General features: G+C 38.8%; 2 protein-coding genes across 4 annotated transcripts in view; both read right to left on the bottom strand.

Moving 5' to 3' along the window:
- LOC120722685 (collagen alpha-1(XX) chain) overlaps positions 1-10,521 on the bottom strand; it is a 37,692-nt gene extending 27,171 nt beyond the window's left edge. The window contains exons 1-4 of one of the 3 annotated variants that reach the window (XM_040013770.1): positions 9,940-10,521; positions 5,293-5,401; positions 3,658-3,762; positions 1,502-1,645 (exon numbers count right to left, since the gene is read on the bottom strand). In XM_040013770.1, coding sequence (XP_039869704.1) covers positions 1,502-1,645; positions 3,658-3,762; positions 5,293-5,401; positions 9,940-9,999 — 418 coding nt within the window. In that variant the 5' untranslated portion in view covers positions 10,000-10,521. Of the gene's footprint in view, positions 1-1,501; positions 1,646-3,657; positions 3,763-5,292; positions 5,402-9,939 lie in introns of those variants that run through there. The other 2 variants (XM_040013769.1, XM_040013771.1) reach the window with 2 other exon arrangements.
- A 113-nt stretch (positions 10,522-10,634) lies between these two features.
- Positions 10,635-21,364, bottom strand: slc35c2 (solute carrier family 35 member C2). Its single transcript, XM_040013773.1, has 9 exons — positions 21,223-21,364; positions 20,881-21,031; positions 20,240-20,303; positions 20,051-20,123; positions 19,250-19,418; positions 18,634-18,717; positions 13,280-13,455; positions 12,637-12,766; positions 10,635-12,268 (listed from the first exon to the last, which is right to left on the bottom strand). Exons 1-9 carry the CDS (start codon positions 21,331-21,333, stop codon positions 12,129-12,131), a joined length of 1,098 nt encoding a protein of 365 aa, XP_039869707.1. The 5' UTR covers positions 21,334-21,364; the 3' UTR covers positions 10,635-12,128.
- Positions 21,365-21,554: the final 190 nt, after the last annotated feature.

Below are 21,554 nucleotides of genomic sequence, written 5' to 3'. Positions count from 1 at the left end.
GGAACAAATTACTTTTTCCAGGCAAGTAATCAAGTAAGGTACTACATTATTTTTAAGAAAAGTAACAAGTAATGTGTAATAGACAAGTTTTTTGAGTAACCACCCCGACACAGTTCTTAACCTTTATGACGTCTATCACTGAAGAGCATACACAGTACTGGTCAATAACACATCCTTGAAAGTTGAGTAAACTTTAGCACACACCATTCAGGAATCACCAATAGATCTTGTGTGGATTTTGCAGCACATGCAGTTAGTGGTACAATGGATTACACATGTGACTACAACTCAAACTACTCTAGACTAGACTCATGGTTAAAGGTCAAAGAACCTTTATGAGCCCACTGTAGTCACTTGTGTCTCAGGTTATTCACTGTGCTAAAAGTTGCTTTAATTCATATGCAAACACAAAAGGAGAAAAAACTGTAAGATCTCCAAAAGTCTTTTTAGCATATCTTTGTCTGGAATTAAGGGACAAAAATTCTCAGTTAAACATTTATTATGTTTTCTATGTTATATTGTGAATACAAAATGGGTTATTAAGAGCTGCAAATGAGGATGAAAAGTAAGAATTGCCTTGGCGCAGTAACAGTATTAAATAAGTAAGGGACCCTGAGGGAGTTAAAATAAGATGAAGACACATCAGGAAAGAATTCCCAGACTGCCATCATTCCAACATGGCAGCCGGCGTTCCGAATTTCCAAGTTGAGGCATTTTCTGGCCTGCCTGGACACGCTTACCTCGACACAGTAATCTAATACTTCTTTCATCCTTTGCAAGCAGCCAGAGGCTACATGAAAATATAACACAATAACATGAGAGAATCATTTACAACTTTACAATATGTCGACTGTGAAAGGGACTCACAAACTGGGGAGGAAAACAACCCAACGGGCTACAATGCCTGAGTCTAAGCCTCCAAACACAAGTGACCCTTCATTAAAATGAATCCTGCTATTTCTGTCATTAGGAATTAAATTAAATTAAATCTGCTCTCCTCCCTGCAAGCTGCTCCTGCTTAAACACAGTCATGAAGTGTGGGTGACTGTGTGAGGCTCTCTGGCCCAGAAAGCCATCATCGACTGTAACGTTACCAGTAAGTTTGTGTCAGAAGGCGGATTTACAATCCTAGAGAAACACTCAATCCAAGCACGTAATCCAACTGGTAATATTAGTACTCAGCCACTGTGAGCGTGAGGTTATGGGCTTGCATGTGTAAAAAAATTGATCTTCAGAATATTATATAAGATGACAGTTGTCACTCATTTAAACATTACAATCTACATGAACCTCTTGATTACTGTCAACAACTCAAATATATTTATTATCTCCTACTACTATCTCTGCTCAACATACAAAAAGCTTTTTACTTACACTGTAAGTAGGAAACTTAGTTTATATATAAAACTAGTATATAAACTTACTAAATATATAGTCTCACAACAGACAGACGATTTTAAATTGTCTCCATTTCTCCGATCAACCCTGCTGTCTTGCTTACTTGTGAATCGTCTCTTTGCAAGAAGTTTCTCTGTCGTCCCATTGAGCACAAGGACCTGGAGGTAATATTCCTGACTGGAGTCCAGACCTGCCACTGTTGCCCGGCCCCGGGTGGTAGTCAACATGAGCTCTGGCTGTGGCACCTCTGGAAAAAAGAAGCATTTGGGGTGACTAATCTTTCTATATATGTAAAGCGAATTATATAAAAACACATCACTGTGTGACATTGAAGACAGAGTTTGCATAACTTGAATTATGCTTGAATTCAACAGGAAACATAATAGAAACGGCAACTATTTGTGAAGCATGTTTCTGGAGATAAATAGTCATTAATGAATTAAAATTGTGATGTATTAACTTAGAAAGTTCACATACAAAATTTTAGAAACATGTGAGCTCAAAAACTTACCAGCTCTGCAATTTTGACATCACTCCTTTGTTTGCCTTCGTAAGTCAAAACTTTGACTTCTTATGTATAATTCTGACATACGAGGTCAACATTTTTACTTCTATATTATATTTTATATAATATATTTTACTGGATCATGCAAAACTAGGCAGTATATTTTTATTGCTGAAGTTATTAAGTAAGCAATAAATCAGTGAACAAAACTTCATACCACTGCCATATTTTTCTGGAACAAAAACCAAAAAAGACCAGGACTAAATCTTAACAAGGGTCTTTTGAACAACCAACAGTTCCTACTTTTTCTTCATCTGATCTAAAAAATAACTTTTACACACTTTCTACGGTGCATTTTCATCTGATCCTTCAAATTCCAGATACCTGTTGAACGTCTGGGCACTTCTTTGTAATGACTTTGCCAGAATTGGACAGCCTTACCTCTTTAATCCTTTCAGCACCACCTTTTCATTCTCTTACTGGCATCCTACAACTTTAAACACACTACAAAAGTGCTGCATTAACTTCTTCTTTTAAGTTCATCTCTGTCTCTCACTTAGACCTGCCTAGACTTAGCTGCGCTGTGTGGAATGGGAGCTAAAATGCCGACAAAGAGAAAACAATGCTTAGGAAAAATCACAGATGTGGAGATAGAGGGGAGGAGAATGGGCTGTATTTTTATCCAAATTATGACCTGCAAAGCAAGAGAGCTGGCAGTCTGGATGGCAAAAGAATACTTTACCAACCCATTTTTAAGCAGTTTCAAACTAGACGGGATGTGTGGTATAATAAAAGCTTATGAATAAACTTCATGATGTTTATTATGTCATTAAAAACTTATAATTATTATACATTTGAGACACTTGGGAGCGAGTGTACTGCTGGAAACCATAGGAAAATGTTACATAGCATTTTCAGGATTGAGTGTGTTCCTGTTGCTTCCCAAACACAACCTTACTTGATGTGCAAAACGGTGTTGGAACATTTATCAGAGAAGCAAAAACTTCACACACCAGATGTGCATCATTATACTAAAATACCTCTGCACAATAATACAGGACAAATCTCTTATTAAATCAATCAAGTGGCAGTGCCTGTTCGTTGACCGTAGAGCCCAACCAACATATCGGCCAATATGATGAATCAGCATTTACAGTGGCTGATAAATAAAAATCAAAGAAAGGACAGAAGAAACACCATTCAGCCATGTACGAGTTTTGATGTTGTACCGTTTGTCTACCAGAGGATACTCTGCAACTTCCTGTTGGCAACACGCGTTGCCCACACAACCAAAACGTAAATGAACAGTCCACGAGTTGTAAGAGTAAAAGAACCGTATTTGTAACTGTACTGTTATCTTAGTGAGTACTTACATGAGTTAGGGAAATCTGTTTACGCTTTGTGTGGATGAAAAAAAAAATTCTCATAATATATTGTTAAATCACCAAATATTGGTATTGGTCTTAAAAATGCTATTTTGGTGTTTGTTCTCTTCTTTTAGAAAATCCTATCAAGTGATATTCTTAATCCTCCCAAACCTTGATGACCAGTGGGTACCACCTGTGAACGCTACCAAGGTTGTCGTTTTTCTTATTTTTCCTACTCTGAGGACAACATGTGATTTCAGCCTAAGACCTGATTCATACTTTCAATTTCATTCCAAGGCTTTTAGATAGACTTTGTAGGTATATCAAATTGGAGGAGCTCTTAACTCTGCTGTCAGAGGACTTTCTTCACAGCTGGAGAACTCTCACCTGAAATCGGTCTCACTCTGACCTTGTAACCCTGAACAGGCCCATCAGCCTCCTTCCACTTCATCTGCAGTCTGTCTTCAGACAGGACCGTCAGCTTAAGACGACCTTGACAGAGACAAAGAGAAGAATAAAAAATATCTGGCTTTAAAATGTTTAGCGCATTTTTCTGGTTAAAGACTTGGGTCAAGGGAAAAAGTTGACATGACATTTGCAGACTTTTCAAAGATCAAAGACACAAGCAGTGAAACTTTCTTCATTCTTCCCATTCTCTCACTTCCTTCTCAACACATCAAATTCATCTCTTGTTCTGACTTCATCTACATAATTTCCAGCAGAGTTTTCCCCAACAAGCAGTGTCTTTCATGTTTCCATCATGCATCCATCAAAGCATGCCCTGTCCTCCCATCTAGCATAGAAACAGGAACAGGACGCCAGTTGGAGACTGCAGGTTCAAAGGTCGTGTCAGAGGAACGTCACAAAGTTACACTGTGACAGGGTTTTGTATTTACTACGCAGTGGGGTTATAGATGGAGAGGAAGATGGGGAAGGAGGGGAGGGGATGCAAAACGGAAGTAAAGAAGACATGAACAGCATGAATTACAGAACTTTATAACTTGTGTGAACACATGTCCCTCAGCACTCAACAGATCCTTTCCTGACTAGCAAGCATCCATGTAAAGGCCTCTGTCTGCGACTGTGTACTGGGCCCAGAGGCCACTGGGGGGTCTTCATCTACATGTGTGTCTGGCAGGGAATCACATAGGGACTGACGGGACTGACCGTGACCCTGTCTTGTCAGGGTCACGGTCTAACAGATCCACTAAGAACAACAACTTTTCCAGACAGACAGGCAGTTATGCAGCCAAATACAGTATCTGTATTGTGCTCTACGATTTGTGGGCTAAGAACAGCTGGATTTGCCCACCATTTCCAGTTCAACACTCAAAATATAATAAGTTCCTTGAGACTTGCAGATTGTTTCTTTTATGGGATGTAGTATTAAGTAACGATGAAGTAAATATGGAAACTAGCAAAGTCTCAAAAATACCTCAAAGTAATTGGTTTGTCCTTATATGTTCATTTTGACATGGTGAGTTGTTCATTATCAAACTAAATACATACATTCAGCATAATAAAAACTGTGCTACAGAGAAACACAGTCTTTGGATGATTATGACTAATATGGTTACATTAGTTCAGTTCATTTGGTTTTGGGAGTGACTGCTTTTCCAGAGAAAAAGACCTCGCTATCATTCTCTTCATAGCAAATATGTTTTGATGCTTGAATTCAAATAAAATCATTGACCCGATAATTTGTATGCTGACAGTACCAATTAAAAAAGGTTCTGCCATCCGTGCCTACCTGATTTTTCTTGTCACTGTGTGGATACACAATGACAGGGACACACAGAAAGCCTCAAAAGCACTGACATCAAATGCATAGAACGTCGGAATAACTGTTTGTATAAATGTGGGTAAATGCTACAGAACACAAAGTAGATACATTATGCCAAAGTTTGTGGGTACAACACATTTATGTGCAAAAGCTACACAGCAGATCATCAAGACATTAATGCGACTTCACTATTAGCTTGCTTGGTAAGAGTCAAATGATTATTAGATATATGTGTATACCTTGGCCATGGACAGCAGCAGACAGCAGCAGGACACTGAGCAGGAAAAATGGCATTAGCCAGGAAGATGACAATGATGTAGCAAGGAGGTGAGGAGACATGAGTGGAGTCTAGAAATATAAAAAATAATGCTTCAGTATTATTTCATTTATGTATGCTCTTATTTTTACATACACACACACAAACACACACAAACACACACGTCATTAGGTACACATGTTCGACTGACTTTTGACGGAAATATCTAACCTGCCCAATAAGCTGGCAGCAAACCAGGCATCAGAATGATAAAGAAAGGTGATTTAAGTGACTTTAACCATGGCACAGTTGTTGGGTTTACAGAGAATGGTTTGAAAAGAGAAAATAACCAGTGAGCAGCAGTTCTTTGGGTAAAAAAGGCAACAGTAACTCATAAAGTCGATTTTTACAACCAGGGCATGCAGAAGAGCATCCCTAAATGTACATATCGAACCTTGAAGCAGATGTTCTACAGCAGCAGAAGACCACACACAGTTTCTGCTTCAGCTAAGAACAGGTAAGAGGAATTCACACAGCACTAGATAATCTATGATAAATGGACTGTTCTTATATAGAGCTCTTCTATGCTCTTTGAGCACTCAAAGCACTTTATGCAACTTCCTTCATTCCCACAGTCACACACATTCATACACCGATAAACACATCAGACAGCAGCTTGTTCAGTATCTTGCCCAAGGGACAGTCTGTATGCAGTCTGGAACAGCCAGGGACCAAACCACCAAACTCCTGATTATTAGATGACCTGCTCGACCTTCTGAACATGTAAAAAAAGCAAACAAACAATGAATTTTTCATGATGGTGTGTTTTTGAGTTCAATTATTTCAGCTTTTCAGCTTTTGTTTTTTAATTTTCTATTTCACAATATAAGATTTGTGGATCAGATTAGAATTTATAAATCAAACAAATGAACCAGTCATAAATCTTATTCTACATTTGTATTGCTCATTTAAAATATATATTTCTACTTTGGAATACCTTTCATATCAACATAATGGGGAAAAAAAGCTATTAAAAAACAGGTAGTTTTCCCATGGAAATTTTTATGTCTGACTCAGACTACAGATGTGCCTGATTTTGTCCAATTACAGACCTCAACACAGCTAATGATACACCAGGCTATAATATTAACAAACGTGCAGCCCTTGAAGAGGCCGTAAACCTACCATGCTTCTGTCTGAGACCCATTAACACTTTACACAACATCCATTAAACACCTTCAACTAATTCTAGATCCCAGGACTGAACTTATTTTATATATATCAAATGTTGTGTTTTTTACACTCCAAAGAAGGAACATTATTTGGAGTCTTGGAATCTTCTAAGAACAATAATTTATTGCTCAAAGCTAAAAGACCAAACTCATTTTTTTAAATCCCACTTCCATAAAAAAAAGAAAAGTTCAGACACCATGTAAATCACGAAGAATTTAAAAAGTTTAAAGCCTTTAATCAAAAATAGCCAAATTAGTTTTGATTAAAAATGTTAAATTGGTACTTTTCAGTTTTTTTGATTTTTTAAGAAATCTGTCCTCATTTCAATTTGGTCTCAGCAGCACATTTAAAAAATGTGGTGGGGTGGTAACAGAAAACAAAACAACTAAACTAAAACTGAGAGAACATTTACAACCAGCTAGGCAACCAGGAGCATGTCACATGCATGATTTGCTCTAAAAAGCCCTCTCAAGGAGTTTTTTATATGTAAAGGGAAGCTTTAAGAATATTGCTCAGGATCAAACTGCAAAGAGTTTAGAAATTTCAGCGTCTGCTTTTTTTGTTCCCCAAAAATCTTACTAGAATTTGTAATTTTGAAAAACCCTGTAAAACTGTAGGAAGATGATCTTTAGAAAACAAGGACGAAAGGAATGTCATTTGTTCTTTGTGAATAAGAACACTGTTCAACAAACACAGGCTGAACAAAGACACAGTTAACACAGCTGGAGTTCACAGACCTTCCAGCTCGGCTTATCCACGGCTAACTGGTGAAGTGTGACATGGAAACACAAGTAGAGATATGGAGAAATATCAACACACATACAGAGACCCAAAGATACTGATTTCACTGTAATAATTTATATTAACAATAATTTGACATACAGTACTGTGAAAAAGTATTTGCCCACCCCCTGATTCCTTTTTGTTGTTGTTGCATTTTTCATACTTTAAAACCCAGATCATCAAACTACCACCACCATGTTTGACTGCTGGTGTGATGTACCTTTTATGAAATGTTATGTTAGTTTTACATCTGATGTATGGGATGGAAAGCTGGTGGCAAATACTTCTTCACAGCGCTGAACGCTCATTGTTAGCATTTTAGACTTATTTTAATGGATTCCTGCCTGAACTTTCTTGCTTGTCTCAAGCACAACAGGCAACCATTAGAAGAGAGTTTAACCCTCATCCTACCGACATATTTAACATGCATGGATTAGTTATATAGTTATTGTCATCTAAAAGAATTATTAATTCAAATTAATTAAAAATGAATATGCATATTTTATATAAAACAAGAATCTGTACTTTTCTTTAAAACAACTTGCATCTTTTATCCAAAATGTAATTCATGTTACTTAAAAGCTTATTTATGATCTTTTGAGTGTGGAATCACTTAGTTTTCAATCATTTTAAATAAACATTATTTCTGTTGTATTTATATGATGAAACCAATCAGGCTTCAGATAAACACACAACCAGCCAACCCAGAGAAACAATCTCTACCATGTCCTGGGTCTGCCTTCTAGAAAAGTCCGAGGTGGTGAGGATCCCTGAACTCAAGTCAACGGCCTTCTTTGGATGTGGAGGCATGGCGGCTGCACTCTAAGTGCTTCCCTAATGACTCAGCTCCCATCCTGCCTCTGAGGGAGAGCCTAGACATGATTCAGAGGGAACCCATTTCTGCTTTTATTTCATTTTTCCGTCACTATCCAGAGCTCACAACCACAGGTGATGGTTGGGACGTAGATTGAACTATAAAGACCAGTGTACCAGTAGAAGTGCACCAAGCCGTAGAAAACCGAGATGATATCCTGAGACCACTGAACCCTCCACGCCCCCCTTACCTTGGCTGTGCCTAGAAAATCTGTGCATAAATATTATGCAATGAATCAGTGATAAAGGGCAGTCCTGTCTGCTCGGCCTGACTTTCTGCAGGCGGTGCAAAGAACCAAATTACTATGATTGTGCAGGAAGCAGAAATGACTAGAGATAACTAAAGTTAATTTAGTTGCCACTCAGACTGGGGATTGTCATGCAGCGGTATGAGCTCTGCTTTTAATGTGTGGCATGACTATGTCCATGCCACTTTACTAAGAACTAATTGACTGACAAAGAAAGAAAATACATTTGATATATGACAAAAAAAATTTACCTCTGGGGTCTGCACGGGCCCCTGACAGTACGATGAGGGTTAAAAGACATTTCCAACATGCCTATCCGATGTCATTGTGTGAAGTATGTGATGGAACTACATTGGGGGTTTTTTGTATAGTTTTCTCATGTTTCACATGTGCCTGCTTGCCTGAATGTTGCAAAGTCAGTGCTTGAGTGGCACATTGTGCACTTATTGATGTGCCTGTCAGACAGAGAGCAAAGGAGTAGTAATGTTATGCAGTTCCTGTGGAAGTCCTTTAGTTTTGCTTTGAACTCATTTTTCTTGAATGAATCCAAAGCCACAGGCTTATTCTACAAATTATTTTTACTTAATAATAAGACAAGAAATCATTGCACTGGTGTTAAAGACATAAAATGAAATATCCAATCTAAAAGACTGGATTTATACAGGGTATACAGTCACTCATTTCTGGATGCCTTTATTGCCCTTGGAGTGACCTCACCAGGAAAAAATGACACCATCACGAAATAGCTTGAACTCCGGCTAACTGTTAGGTACCCAGGTGGCAACACTTGACCCTGGATATCAAATTTCAGTGTCATGGTTCACCTTAGGTAGAAGGTTTTAAGACAGCTGGTAAGAGCTATGAGGTAAATACACCTGGAAACAACAAGTCAGCAATTTAAATGATGAAACATGCTTTTGACGCACTTAGTAGAACACGCTAATAACCACCGGATATAAAACTGTAGCTTGTTGAATATAATTAAAATAAACGCTTAATATATATTTAACTTACATCGAATTAAATACTGATAACTATTTTAATGTACACACGTTTTACAAAAATGTTAAATAAGTGAACTCTTTAAAGTTGTTAAGAAATTAGCTGCTGGAGGAAGCTGTTTTGACGCAATATAGCACGCCAATAACTGCGTAGATATATCTAAAATAAAGGTGTATTTCATGTTTAAATGACTGATAATTAAATACCGATACTTGTTTTTAAAGTACACATAACTCGCACAGTGCAACACGTTAACTGGTGTCAAGCACCACAAAAGTAGCACAAGTTTGCTTTTTGTGTGGTAGGTGTCTCGCAGGTCCAGGTGTTTGTTTTTTCCCCACAGCAGCTTGAAACAATGCACTGCATCGTAGGTACAGGCTACAGTAGGTCATTTATCTAACACCTCGGAATGAATAAAAAGAACACCGTCACAAACGCACTTGGCCGTTTTCTAACACGGTCGCTCTCAGAGCGGCCAGATGAGCTCTTACCTGGCGGTTCGGTGAGTCCAGTTTATTCCGCACTGCATTCCAGAGGCGGGATGTCAACATGCGCAGGTTTCTGCTCCACTCTGAAGCCTGCTTCCTCTCAACAGGTCGTATCTGAACGTTTCAGGGTGAAATCTGAGAAGCAAGGCCCTCCTGCTGCTCCGGCATGGGCGTGACACTCAGAAGAATGCTATAAAATCCTCCACACAGTGGGAGACACTTCTACAACCATACGTTTGAGCTATCCTATGTAACGTACAGTGAAATATTACCCCGCTTGAGCCGCATACAGTTCTGCTATATAATACCATGTGCTCTACTGTGACTGCCATATTGCAAAGTTAAACACACAGTGCGCTTAATCAACGGCGAGTACACTCTTATATCCCCATCCCTTAGTGCATGAATAATTAGTGCATTAATAATTTCCAACAGATGTGTTGGAACACGACTTTATTCTTGAGTCTAGTCCGGTATCCAGCTCCCAGGTTGGAAGTCAAAGAGTTTACTTGTGTCGTTTCAGTACAGCGCAGTGCAACGGACACAATTTAGATCAACACACACACACACACACACACACACACACACACACACACACACACACACACACACACACACACACACACACACACACACACACACACACACACACACTTGCAGTACAGAGGAAAAAATATTAGATTTCAGTGTTTTTTTTAACTTTTAGATTCGACCAACACTCCAGAACCAGTGAAGTGTAGATTCAGATGCACTGCAATGAGCATGGACTCGTAACTTGTGAGTGTACAATTAGGTCCATAGTAAGTACTGACATAGAGTTTGTGATTGTGCACTAACTGCCTCTGAAATAGCACCAATTCACTAATTTTGTCCCATCTCCTTGGATTTAGGGTATTTCAATGTCTCGCCTCTGTAACCTTGCATAGTCTGGGGTCGGGCTCCATGAAGTTGAGATTAAGGTGGTGCACAGGTCACATCATCTAATGAATGACTCAGTTTTTCTGTGACCACACACAGCACGCCTTTATGCCTCTGGTTTGGATTAATCCTACAACAGCGTAAATCTGGGATGAGCAAACATCTCCATGATCGTTAACAGAAACCTCTGGAATATCAAAAGTAACGAAAACAAATTTTTAGTTTATTTTCTGAAATAACACTCAAACAACACTGCAATTAAAGAAAATCATGACAAAAAAAACAATAAACATTTAGAAATGGCTTTAAACTCTAACAAAGTCATCATCAGTTATTAAAATTGTTCCTTCCATCTGCTTATAAGGCACATTAAAGATCAGTTTCACTATTCATGACATCTCAAATTATGACTCAAAAAGGCTGTAGACAATTATTGTCCAATTCAATAAACACTCTTCAACTCTACAAATTAAAATATGCAATCAATGAATATTTTAACTCCATTAGCAAAGTTAGAATTTTAGGCAAAAGTCCTGACATCAATCTGAGCTCTGTAAAAGCTGACTTGTGTCTTTGTAATGTTTAGTACTTTATGATTATTGAAATTTCTGACATACAGAGGCCGTCATCCATTAAACAGCTGATTCAGTCAATGCAAAATGAATCTGATTATCTCTGAGTTTGGGATTGGGGGAAAAAATCCCAAGCCCTGCAGTCTTTCATGATCCATCTGTCATCTATTATATTATCTAAATCTAATTACAAAGCCAACCAAAGAAATAGGAATCAAAGGAAGCGCAGTAATCCATTTTTACCATCAATAACTTATATTAAAGTTTGCACTCTGCCTCGTCAGCATTTGTCCATGAAATAAGTTATTCATAATAATTTGTCAAATATATGAAACGATATGTTAATACTGCAGAGCTGACAGAGAACTGATCCACCAGAGTCGAGGTGCCAAAGTATCCTGTTAAAGCTGGAGTTTACTCCTTTGCTCTCCACATATTCTTTGTTAATGCATGCATGCATCTGCTACATTTTGAAGGTAAAATGTTATCAGCTGTGCCACGTTTAAAGTACTATGTAAATATAGAGTCCATAAGGAGGCCCTGAGCCAGACTGTGACTCGTGGTGGGGACAGACAAAAAAAACAAAACAAAAAAAAAACAAGAGTCCCACACCTGGAAACACTTCTCTGACATCACTGTTCAAACCATCTAACAAAAGAGTAGGGAAGGAATGTGCAGCATGGAGACTGTGTCCAAGTCCTGTCAGTGTAGAGTGATCTCTTCTTCTTCATCATCACATTCATCAGTAGCCGAGTCCTTACTTTCATCCCCATTTCGCTGCAGTAACGGCAGCTCAAGTTCTGGGCTCTTACTCTTGAGCTGCCTTAAAGAAGGACCCTTATCTGATGGAAGATAGAAAATTTACACCATCAGCATGGTCACCACCCTGCAAAGTCTCCTTCCTCCTTTCCTTTCTTTCCTTTTTAAAGATTCTGAAGAAAACTGTGACATTACATGTAGAAAATGTGATATGTAAACTAGAAATCGGAGAACAGACTGTTCGGTGAATAAGGGCACATTCTCAAACGTAACTTAAAACAAAAAAAATTGACATATTCAAAATTCCTGGATTTTACTAAAAGGGAGCTTACCAATGGTTTTTGTGTAGAAAATAAAAATATATTATATGCCATTAAAAAAATGCTTTGAGTATTTTCATGTTTTTAGGATGTAGAGCAGTAAATATTGTGAAAACATAAATAAAACTTACTTTTAGAATAATATGTCTTGAGTCCCACGTGTAATGAAATACCACACAGACACACAGCGAATCCCAGCCAGTTGAGCATACTCATTTTGTCTCCCATCAGAAAAGCGGCTAAAAGCAGAGTGCATACTTCCTGCAGGAAATCAACACAAGGAACAACAGAGAAGACTTCATTAGACAGCTCTGAAAAAACCCAAGTCCACATGTAACACAGTAACAATCCCTTATTTATTACATAACATTTTTAGAACATATTTACAAGTAAGTACACTGAGAGCAAAAAAACAAAACAATGTATGTGTAGACATACTTAGTCAATAAAGCTGATTTTCATAATAAAGATGTTATATGCTTACATCCAAAGCCCTAGTGAACCCTCTGATCTGTCAGAACATCCACAAAGATTACACATAACTGCTTTAGTAGCTCAGAGTAAGCACCAAAAGAACCGCAACCTCCCATATTAAACTCAGCTATGGCTCTGGTATTGCGGACAGATTTTCTTTGGCTTCACCAATCTAATTCAATTCTATTGATATAGCACCAATTCACAACAGCAGTCACCTCAAGGCACTTCTAGTGGCAGCCATCCACCAGCTGGAGGTGAAAAAAAAAGATGTTGACAACACAGAAAGTAAGTAATTACCTTAAAGATCCCTGATATGGATAAGGTGAGGCTGGAGGTTCGGGAGACCAGCAGGAACTCAGAGAAGCCCAAACCAAAGGCCAGCAAGCCGCCAATGCTTAATGTGAAGAGGGAATACAGGAGAGGCGAGAGCTCCGTCACCCGGAATAACTTCTCTGAGGTGCTGAGGCTCAGCCCTGCAGGCACAGAGGAAAGAATCAGGACAGATTTTTTAGGAGTGGCAGCACTCCAGGTAGATCGGCAATTACGCAGTTACAATAGTTTTCCACGGACTGCTTATAGGGCTTGCCCACTCATGTCTTTTGAAAGTCCAATATCTTGTAGAGATTTTATAAAGGAGTTCCTTTTTGTTCTTCTAATGAGAGGCGTGTGGTGAACCACACTGCCACTTCTGCTTGAATCAGCAGTGTTTTATTTGTAGATTACAGCTCTGGTGTGCAATGTTACGTGCTTGACTGTGGCACAAAAGCAGAGGCCCTCTGTCACTGAGCTACATCTGGACTGATGTGCTCATGTGAGTCCCCTCAGTAAGGCTGCCCTTAAGAACAGTGAGACCACTTCTCATAAATTCCATTTCATAAATTATAAAGAATTTGGGATATCATTTATCTGAAGTGAAGGCAGCTGGACCACACCTCAAACAATCCCCTTCCACTCCAACGTCCACAAATGCATACTTGTCCCACACACTTGTTTGTTCTTGTTCCTGTGCCCCATCGTCTCACTCCCATGTCATCTCTGATCTGCCAGGCCAGGATGAACCGCGAGGAGAGAGAAGACGAGGCAACAGGAGTTTAACAAAATGCGAGATTCTTGCAGCCTTTAAAGCAGTGTCGGTGAAAAGAACTGTGGCTGCATTACTGGACCAGTTTTTTGCTTTTAATTACATTCACAGTGTGGCACAATGTGACGCATGGATCTCTGCCTTTGTTTATTATGTCATACGTTTTAGGAATTGAGACGGACTTCAAGACTCTGCACTGCAACTGATGTACAGGTGGGAGTACAGAGGAGAGACGTTACAAGGGAGCCCAAAGCAGAGAAATGAGAAGAGCTCGTAGGGTGCTAGAGCATATTTGCAATTTCAACACACTGGCCGTTGTATTGTGCTGAAACCAATCGGGGCTGTGTTCTAAATTTCACAACTTTTCACACTTTGGTTCTTGGGCCTGCCACAGAGTCCAGTAGTAGAGAGAAAAGAAACACTGTGGGTGCCCATTAATCAAGCACCTGCTACAGGGCTTTGATAATCCTCCACTTTCTGCAGCTGAGCTGAACCCCTGAGAAACTACTGCTAATCTATTACACATGTGAGCTATTGCCTATTTACATGTAAATGAGGTGTGGGTGTCAGAATAGGCACCGTGTTGACACATAATCAGTTTCTTATGACCATCACGCTGCACAGTGGGGTCTGTAAAGGTTTTCAAAAGACTTGAAATGCCATAATTAGGGGCTACAAAAGCTCACACAATTCAAATTAGAACAACGATTAAGGGATTTAGAAAAAAAACAAAAAAACACAGCACACAGATTTGAGTGCCGACTTGGCTGAAAGCATTAAAGATGTAAGAAAACAACTAAGCGATCTGTCTATGGAGGAAATAGAAAAGAAACTGAGATTCACAAAACAAACATTTTATGAGTCTGGTTCCAAAGCAACCAAAATACTGGCTAAACGGTTAAAATCAATACAAATAAGTAATGCAGTTAATAAGATTAGAGATCCAAACACCAAGGAACTACTATATGAACCAACACAGATAGAAAAAAAAAAATGCCTTTCAAAAATACTATAAAACATTGTATAATCAACCCGACCAGAAAAACGGACAAGAAATTGAAGAGTACTTAGCTCAGTTAGACCTTCCTTCTATTGGGACAACTCAAAATGAATTTTTAACTAAACCAATCACTAAGGAAGAACTGGATAAGGCAATAAGGAGATTGAAATCTAATAAAAGTCCAGGGAGTGATGGGTATCCCAATGAGTGGTATAAGACTTTTAAAGAGGACTTGGCTCCTATTTTGACAGATTCTTTTAACTGGACATTAAAACACGCTAAAATTCCACCCTCTTGGAAAGAGGCCATTATATCAGTCTTACCAAAAGAAGGTAAAAACAAGGAAAACTGTGACTCTTATCACCCAATCTCTATCTTAAATGTGGATTATAAATTATTTACATCCATAATCACAAGACGCTTAGAGCCGTTTCTCCCAGATCTGGTGGATGAAGACCAGACAGGATCAAGGAGCGACAGACACTAGATAATATACAACGCACTTTGCATATAATTAACGAAGTTAATAAAGAGAAAATCCCAACAGCCTTAGTGAGCTTAGATGCTGAAAAGGCCTTTGATAGAGTCTCTTGGATATTTCTTTTTGCCGTTTTGAAAAGAATGGGCTTTAACAGTATCTTCATCGAGTGTATACAATCCTTGTACCACAGGCCATTGGCTAGAGGGGACCTGACAGACAGTTTTGAGCTCTTCAGAGGAACCAGGCAGGGTTGCTGAATCCAGCCCATTTTGCTCTGTATATTGAGCCTTTGGCTCTGTGATGGCATGCCACACATGGTAAGCTCCACACCTCACCACTAGTTGATTCACCTTAGTTTAATTTACAGTCGCTACTTTAAAATATTCTACTTATTGTTCAATATTGTTTCTTTATTAAATGTATGTATTTTTCCATCACACCTTCCAATGTTTATATGGCGTGCACACATATTAACCTTGCAAGGTCAAAGTTCTGTTTTATGTTATATTAATACATCTTTCTTTGTTTGAGTTACCTGGGGGTTGGCTTCTCCTCCTGTCTGGCAAAAGGTGTGACAAAGGGCTGGGAGACCTGAATTACCACTGACAGCCTAATTGGATTGCACCACATGCTTGATTGCCTGGGGGGTGTTTCATGTTTGTTTAATTGTTTTGTATTAGTTGCTTATATGGCAGCCATTTTGTTTTCCCCGTGTGTGTCATTTGGTTTAGCAAAACGAGTATTTAAGTTCCCCTGTGTGTCATTTCAGCAGGTCAGTTTATCATACGTTTGTTTGAGGTTTTGGTAATTATTATCTTGAGTTTAGTCTATTGAGTTGACCTCTTTTATCGGTCTGCCTGTTTAAGTTTTGGCTTTGTTAAATATATTTTCATATTTTTGGGTCAATAAAACCCCTTTTTTGAATTAAAACCACCTGTGTCCTTTATGCTTTACTGCTTGGTCCCTGACAGGCTCAGTATATACGGCAAAGTGCAGACTTAAAAAGGGGTTTTAGTTTCTAAAATTGAACAATGAATAGGTCTCTTTGCTGATGATATAATTATATACCTACAGGATCCTGACACGACCTTTCCTCGATTGATTAAAGCATTAAAATATTTTGGCAAAGATTCAGGGTATAAACTAAATATTGTAAATGGTAAATGGCCTGCATTTGTTTAGCGCTTTTCTAGTCATTAAGGACCCCAAAGCGCTTTACACTACATTCAGTCATTCACCCATTCACACACTAACACACACACACACACACAGGCGATAGCAAGCTACATTGTAGCCACAGCTGCCCTGGGGCGCACTGACAGAGGCGAGGCTGCCGGACACTGGTAAAGACTCAAGTACTTTGTCTGAATTATTTCCCCAAAGATTCAATTCAAAACGAACATAAATTAAAATGGGACTCAAATAAGATCAAATATTTAGGTGTCTATCTAACTAGCGAAATAAGTACACTATACGAGGCAAATTATGTAAAGATTAGTAATACAATCCAAAAAGATTTGATTAAATGGGCTCCACTTGTCATGGACCTTAGCTCAAGAATAGAGGTAATAAAAATGAATGAGCTTCCTCAACTACTGTATCTATTCACTTCATTGCCAGTCCATATACCTGATGCACAATTTGGTAGATGGGATAAATTAGTTAGTAGATTTATTTGGAAAGGGACAAAGCCAAGAATAAGATTTAAAATACTCCAATTAAGAAAAGAAAAAGGAGGACTTGCCCTCCCGAATTTCAAGGAAAATTGTTTACTGGTGTTCACCGGATTACACCTCAAAATGGAAGCATATGGAGATAAATTATTTCTCATCATGTCATCCACAAGCAAGATTGGGAGGAGACACTATCCAGTCTTCGAACACAAATCTCATTACTGAATTCACTATTAAACTCTGGTGGATTATAGTGAAGAAATATAGAATTATAGAAGACTGTAAATTGCTGATTTGGCCTGCATATTCTCGAAAATTCCCAAGTGGACAATGGGATAGTACATTTTTAAGATGGGTCAATAAAGGAATTACAGCAATGTGCACATTAATAGACGGGAAAACATTAAAATCCTTTGAGAATCTACAGAGACAGTTTGGACTGGATAAATCAGATTTATTTAGGTATTTTCAATTAAGACATTTTTACAAATTAGGAAGAAGCTCTTGAGAGAAAGAAGCCATATAATAGAAATAATAACAGGTGCATATAAAAATCCTCCAAGAATTTTATCGAAATATATTATATAATATTTTATATAATGATCTGCAAAATTTGAATAGGAATGAAACATTATATATATCAAACAAAAGTAGGAATCTGAATTACATCTTGAGTTGTCAGAGGATGACTGGCGATCCGTATGTCTCACACAGCATAATTCCACCAGCTCTAGACGATGGTGAGAATATGGCTGGAAAAATGTGATTAGGTTCTTTATTACTCCTTATATCAAAAGCAAGCAGCTGAAAACACCCCAACGATGCTGGAGATTATGTGGAGACTGGGACGCCAATCATTCTCATGTGTTTTGGAAGTGTAAAAATATCAAACCTTATTGGGAAAGCATTGCAGTAACAATGAAGAAAGTGCTGGGGTATGACGTGCCGTGTAAGGCGTGTAAGGAGGACCATTACTTGTTTAAAATTATGTTGTTGTCGTCAAGCAAAAAGGTAATAACAAAAAACTGGCTGAAAAGTGACCCTTTAAAATAGGAAGAATGGACTGATGTAATCGAGGACATATATATATAATGGAGAAAATGACCTACACCTTGAGACTGAAATCTGACAAACACCGAAAACAGTGGACAAAATGGATAGCCTATAAGACTCACTCAGCCCCATAAGGCAGGGACCTCTCTTCCTTGTTTTTTTTGTTTTTTTTTCCCCTCTTCCACAGATTAGGTGTCCTTTATTCCTTTTAGTTTGTTTCTTTTTTCATATTTTTGTTTGCATGTACTATAAATTTGGAAAAAGTACAAAATAAAAAGTTTAAAAAAAAAAATTAGGGGCTACAGAGCTTAATTTAATGCAGCGACAAAACATGAAAGACAATGAACTTATGTCTATACTCACCTTCATTAAACAGGAAGAGAGGAAAGAGCCCAAGGAACATGAGAGGTTGGAGGTGGTACATGGCATCTATTGGGTTTTGAAGGCCTAAAACAGTGCGACATGAAAAAGATGAAAAATGCAGGGAACTGTGTCCCAGCTGGGAAACCTCAAATCATAGCAGAGTTTTAAATCAGTGCTTTACAAGCCTGGCATATAGTTAAAGTTACTGCTGTTGGGCTTCAATGTGTTTACTTTGTAAATACTTATGGATAGATGTTGCTGTATAAACTCAGAGGAAAGACAGTGGGAAGCAACAACCCCACTTCACCTGCTGTTAATGTTGTGTCAAAACCTGCATTAGAGTCATCACTGGTGGATCTTGTTAACTTGTTGTAGACCATTCAAGGACAACAGCTAGGTTGAAACCACATAACAAGATATTTTAGGTCTCTATGATAGTTGTTTTCTTTTTTTCTTTTTTTTGTATTTCACACCAATCCTCTTTGAAATGGCGTGTGTATCATGTTTTACTGTATATCTGATGAAAGCCACAGCCCAAAATTCATTGGTGTAGATCCAGGTTATAGGCTTTTTAACCTCTTTGGAAGCTGTCACTCCACAGTGGCTGAACACTTACCCAGCTCTGCTTTCTGCGTGAGGACCTGAGTAAGGGTCCATCGAATCCCCCCTATGAAGGATGCTAGGAGCACCAGAATAAAGCCTTCCAGATTAAACTGGGTCGACTCAAAGGTAAACATAAAGAGACCGCAGGAGATCAACAGGACCACCAGGATCAGAAACGGGTTCTGGATTAAAAGGGAGAAAAGACAACGACACGCAGCAGTTTCAAGTTAAAATTGCACAGGAAACAGAAGAAGAAAGTAGAGGATGACAGGTAAAAGAAGAACAGAACAAAGCACAAGCTAGAGGAGAGAGTAGACGAGAGGTAATGATTGCTCATTACTGCTCATGTGATGAAACCCCCATCAAGCTGCACAAAAACACCACTGTGCTCTGTAACAGGAAGTGATACAATACCACAGTGAGAGCTCAAACGCCTCAAAGCGCTGCGACTGACTGTTGTGATTTGGTGCTAAAGGTGGACAGAATTAAATCTTTAAGCTATGACACCATTAAGAAAAATTGGCAAATTTATAACCGAACCGGTTATAAATTTGTGCAGGTGCAGGACTTTTTTTCAGATTAGAAAGTTCTTATGTTCTGCTACAGCCACAGTGCACTTTGTGAACGTTGCTGGATGTCTGCTTTGTGCATTGCGCCACAATCGAGGAAAACAGACTAAAAGAATTGCCTCTTGCATCATTTTGCCTGTATAAGAAGCATGCTTAATTCTCCAGTTGTGTCTGGGTGACATTAAAGTGAAGACAAAACTGCACTGTTAGCACTGCTGTCAGTGTCATGTGATCGGTACACTCACCGGCTCCTCCAGTTTAAAGACCAGAGAGAAAAACAGGATAAAAAGCACTGCTGAGGACTTGGTCATGGTATACCTTTAATGACACAAAATAAAAGTCGTAGAATATGTAAAGAACAATACAATGACTGGTTAAGATAAAATACTGACACATATGAACTTCTAATAAAAACGTCCAAAACACAAACTTACAGGCTAATGGTGATGAAGAGGAAGCTCCAATTGGAAAGTCCAATATCCAGCGCTGTTGCGATGGCTGCAGGTAAGAAGGACAGAACTTAGGAGTACAGGATGACAGGTTCATTTTAAAACTTAAACACAGTTAAAACCACTCGTTTCAGTTCATTTAGAGTGACTAAACGCATTTAGAGCACAAATGCTCACTAAAAAAACAACAACAACAACAACATGTATGTATGTATATAATCAATCCCACTGCCCTTTATTCACATATTAAAATCACCTTGATGTCGTTTTAGTGTATACAGTAAAACAGAACAAAATATTAATTACTTTTGATTTAATTTCTCTGGATTTTTGCTTCTCTTAGGTCTTTGATTCACTTTTTCCTTCTGACTCTTTTAAACTAATCTTATTACAACTTAAGTTTGTGCAGAATTTTAGTTTAAACGAGGCAAAACTGGTTTGGAATGGTTCATTTAATGCACTTGCTTTTAGATATCTTCATCATTCTCGTCGGGGTTGTCGTATTTATTCTCTCCACGTGGACTTTAGACGAAGCATTCCACAGAGCTTAGTCAATCGGTGAACCCGATAAGAGGCGACTGTCCCCCGTCTAAATCACCAGTCTCCAGACTCAAGATAAAACTCACCCGTGGGTGCTACTTTTCTGAGGTACTCTTTCCACCTCAGAGTAACGCGAGGTTTCCCTGTCCACCACTGCACAGCCTGTCGTGTCAGAGCTGACAGACAGAAGATGATGGTGAGGTGAACTAAAGTCATGAAGAGGGGGTAGTGGAAGCCCTAAGAAAGGGAGAGAAACAGTTGGGGTCATCTAGGATGGACTAGTCAGTGTAAGTCTCTTTCTCGGGATCCAGGAGATCCCCAGACAAGCAAAGCAGAGCGTCCTCAGTTGCTCATTTTCATTAATTACCTTTAATACAACCAAGCATGTTATAGGAAACTGACAAGGCTGTATGAGCTTCTTTACTCACCTTCATTAGCCATTTGTTATAGAATGTGATGCCTATAGAGAAGACATAGTAGAGAAGAACTAATCCAACAGTGCGCAGCCCCCTGCACAGGAACTGGACTGGGCACGCCATACGGGATTGCCAGGACCAGCTGTCCACAACACACAGCTACTGCAGAGGGGCCATCTCCGACCTGAACCCACATCCTCCCCGAACAGCCATACCAGACCTTTTTACAGCAGAAAAGGAGCAGAAACACCGCAGAGAAGAAAAGCAAGGTAAGAGCAGGGCTGCGTTTGTGCATATTAATGCTAGTTAGTGGAACAGGCGCTCAGACAGAATTTAAGCGAAAC

The sequence above is a fragment of the Simochromis diagramma genome, unplaced genomic scaffold, assembly GCF_900408965.1.
Source record: "Simochromis diagramma unplaced genomic scaffold, fSimDia1.1 OVJJ01000705.1, whole genome shotgun sequence".
NCBI classification, from domain to species: domain Eukaryota; kingdom Metazoa; phylum Chordata; class Actinopteri; order Cichliformes; family Cichlidae; genus Simochromis; species Simochromis diagramma.
This window is presented reverse-complemented; position numbering and strand designations above follow the sequence as displayed.

Coding starts and splice junctions, on each gene's coding strand:
- slc35c2 (XM_040013773.1), bottom strand. CDS start 21,333: ATGGCGTGCCCAGTCCAGTTCCTGTGCAGGGGGCTGCGCACTGTTGGA. Junction 19,419..20,050: donor TCTTTAAACTGGAGGAGCCG/GTGAGTGTACCG, acceptor CTTTTAATCCAG/AACCCGTTTCTGATCCTGGT. Junction 13,456..18,633: donor TCTCTTCCTGTTTAATGAAG/GTGAGTATAGAC, acceptor CTGTGCCTGCAG/GGCTGAGCCTCAGCACCTCA.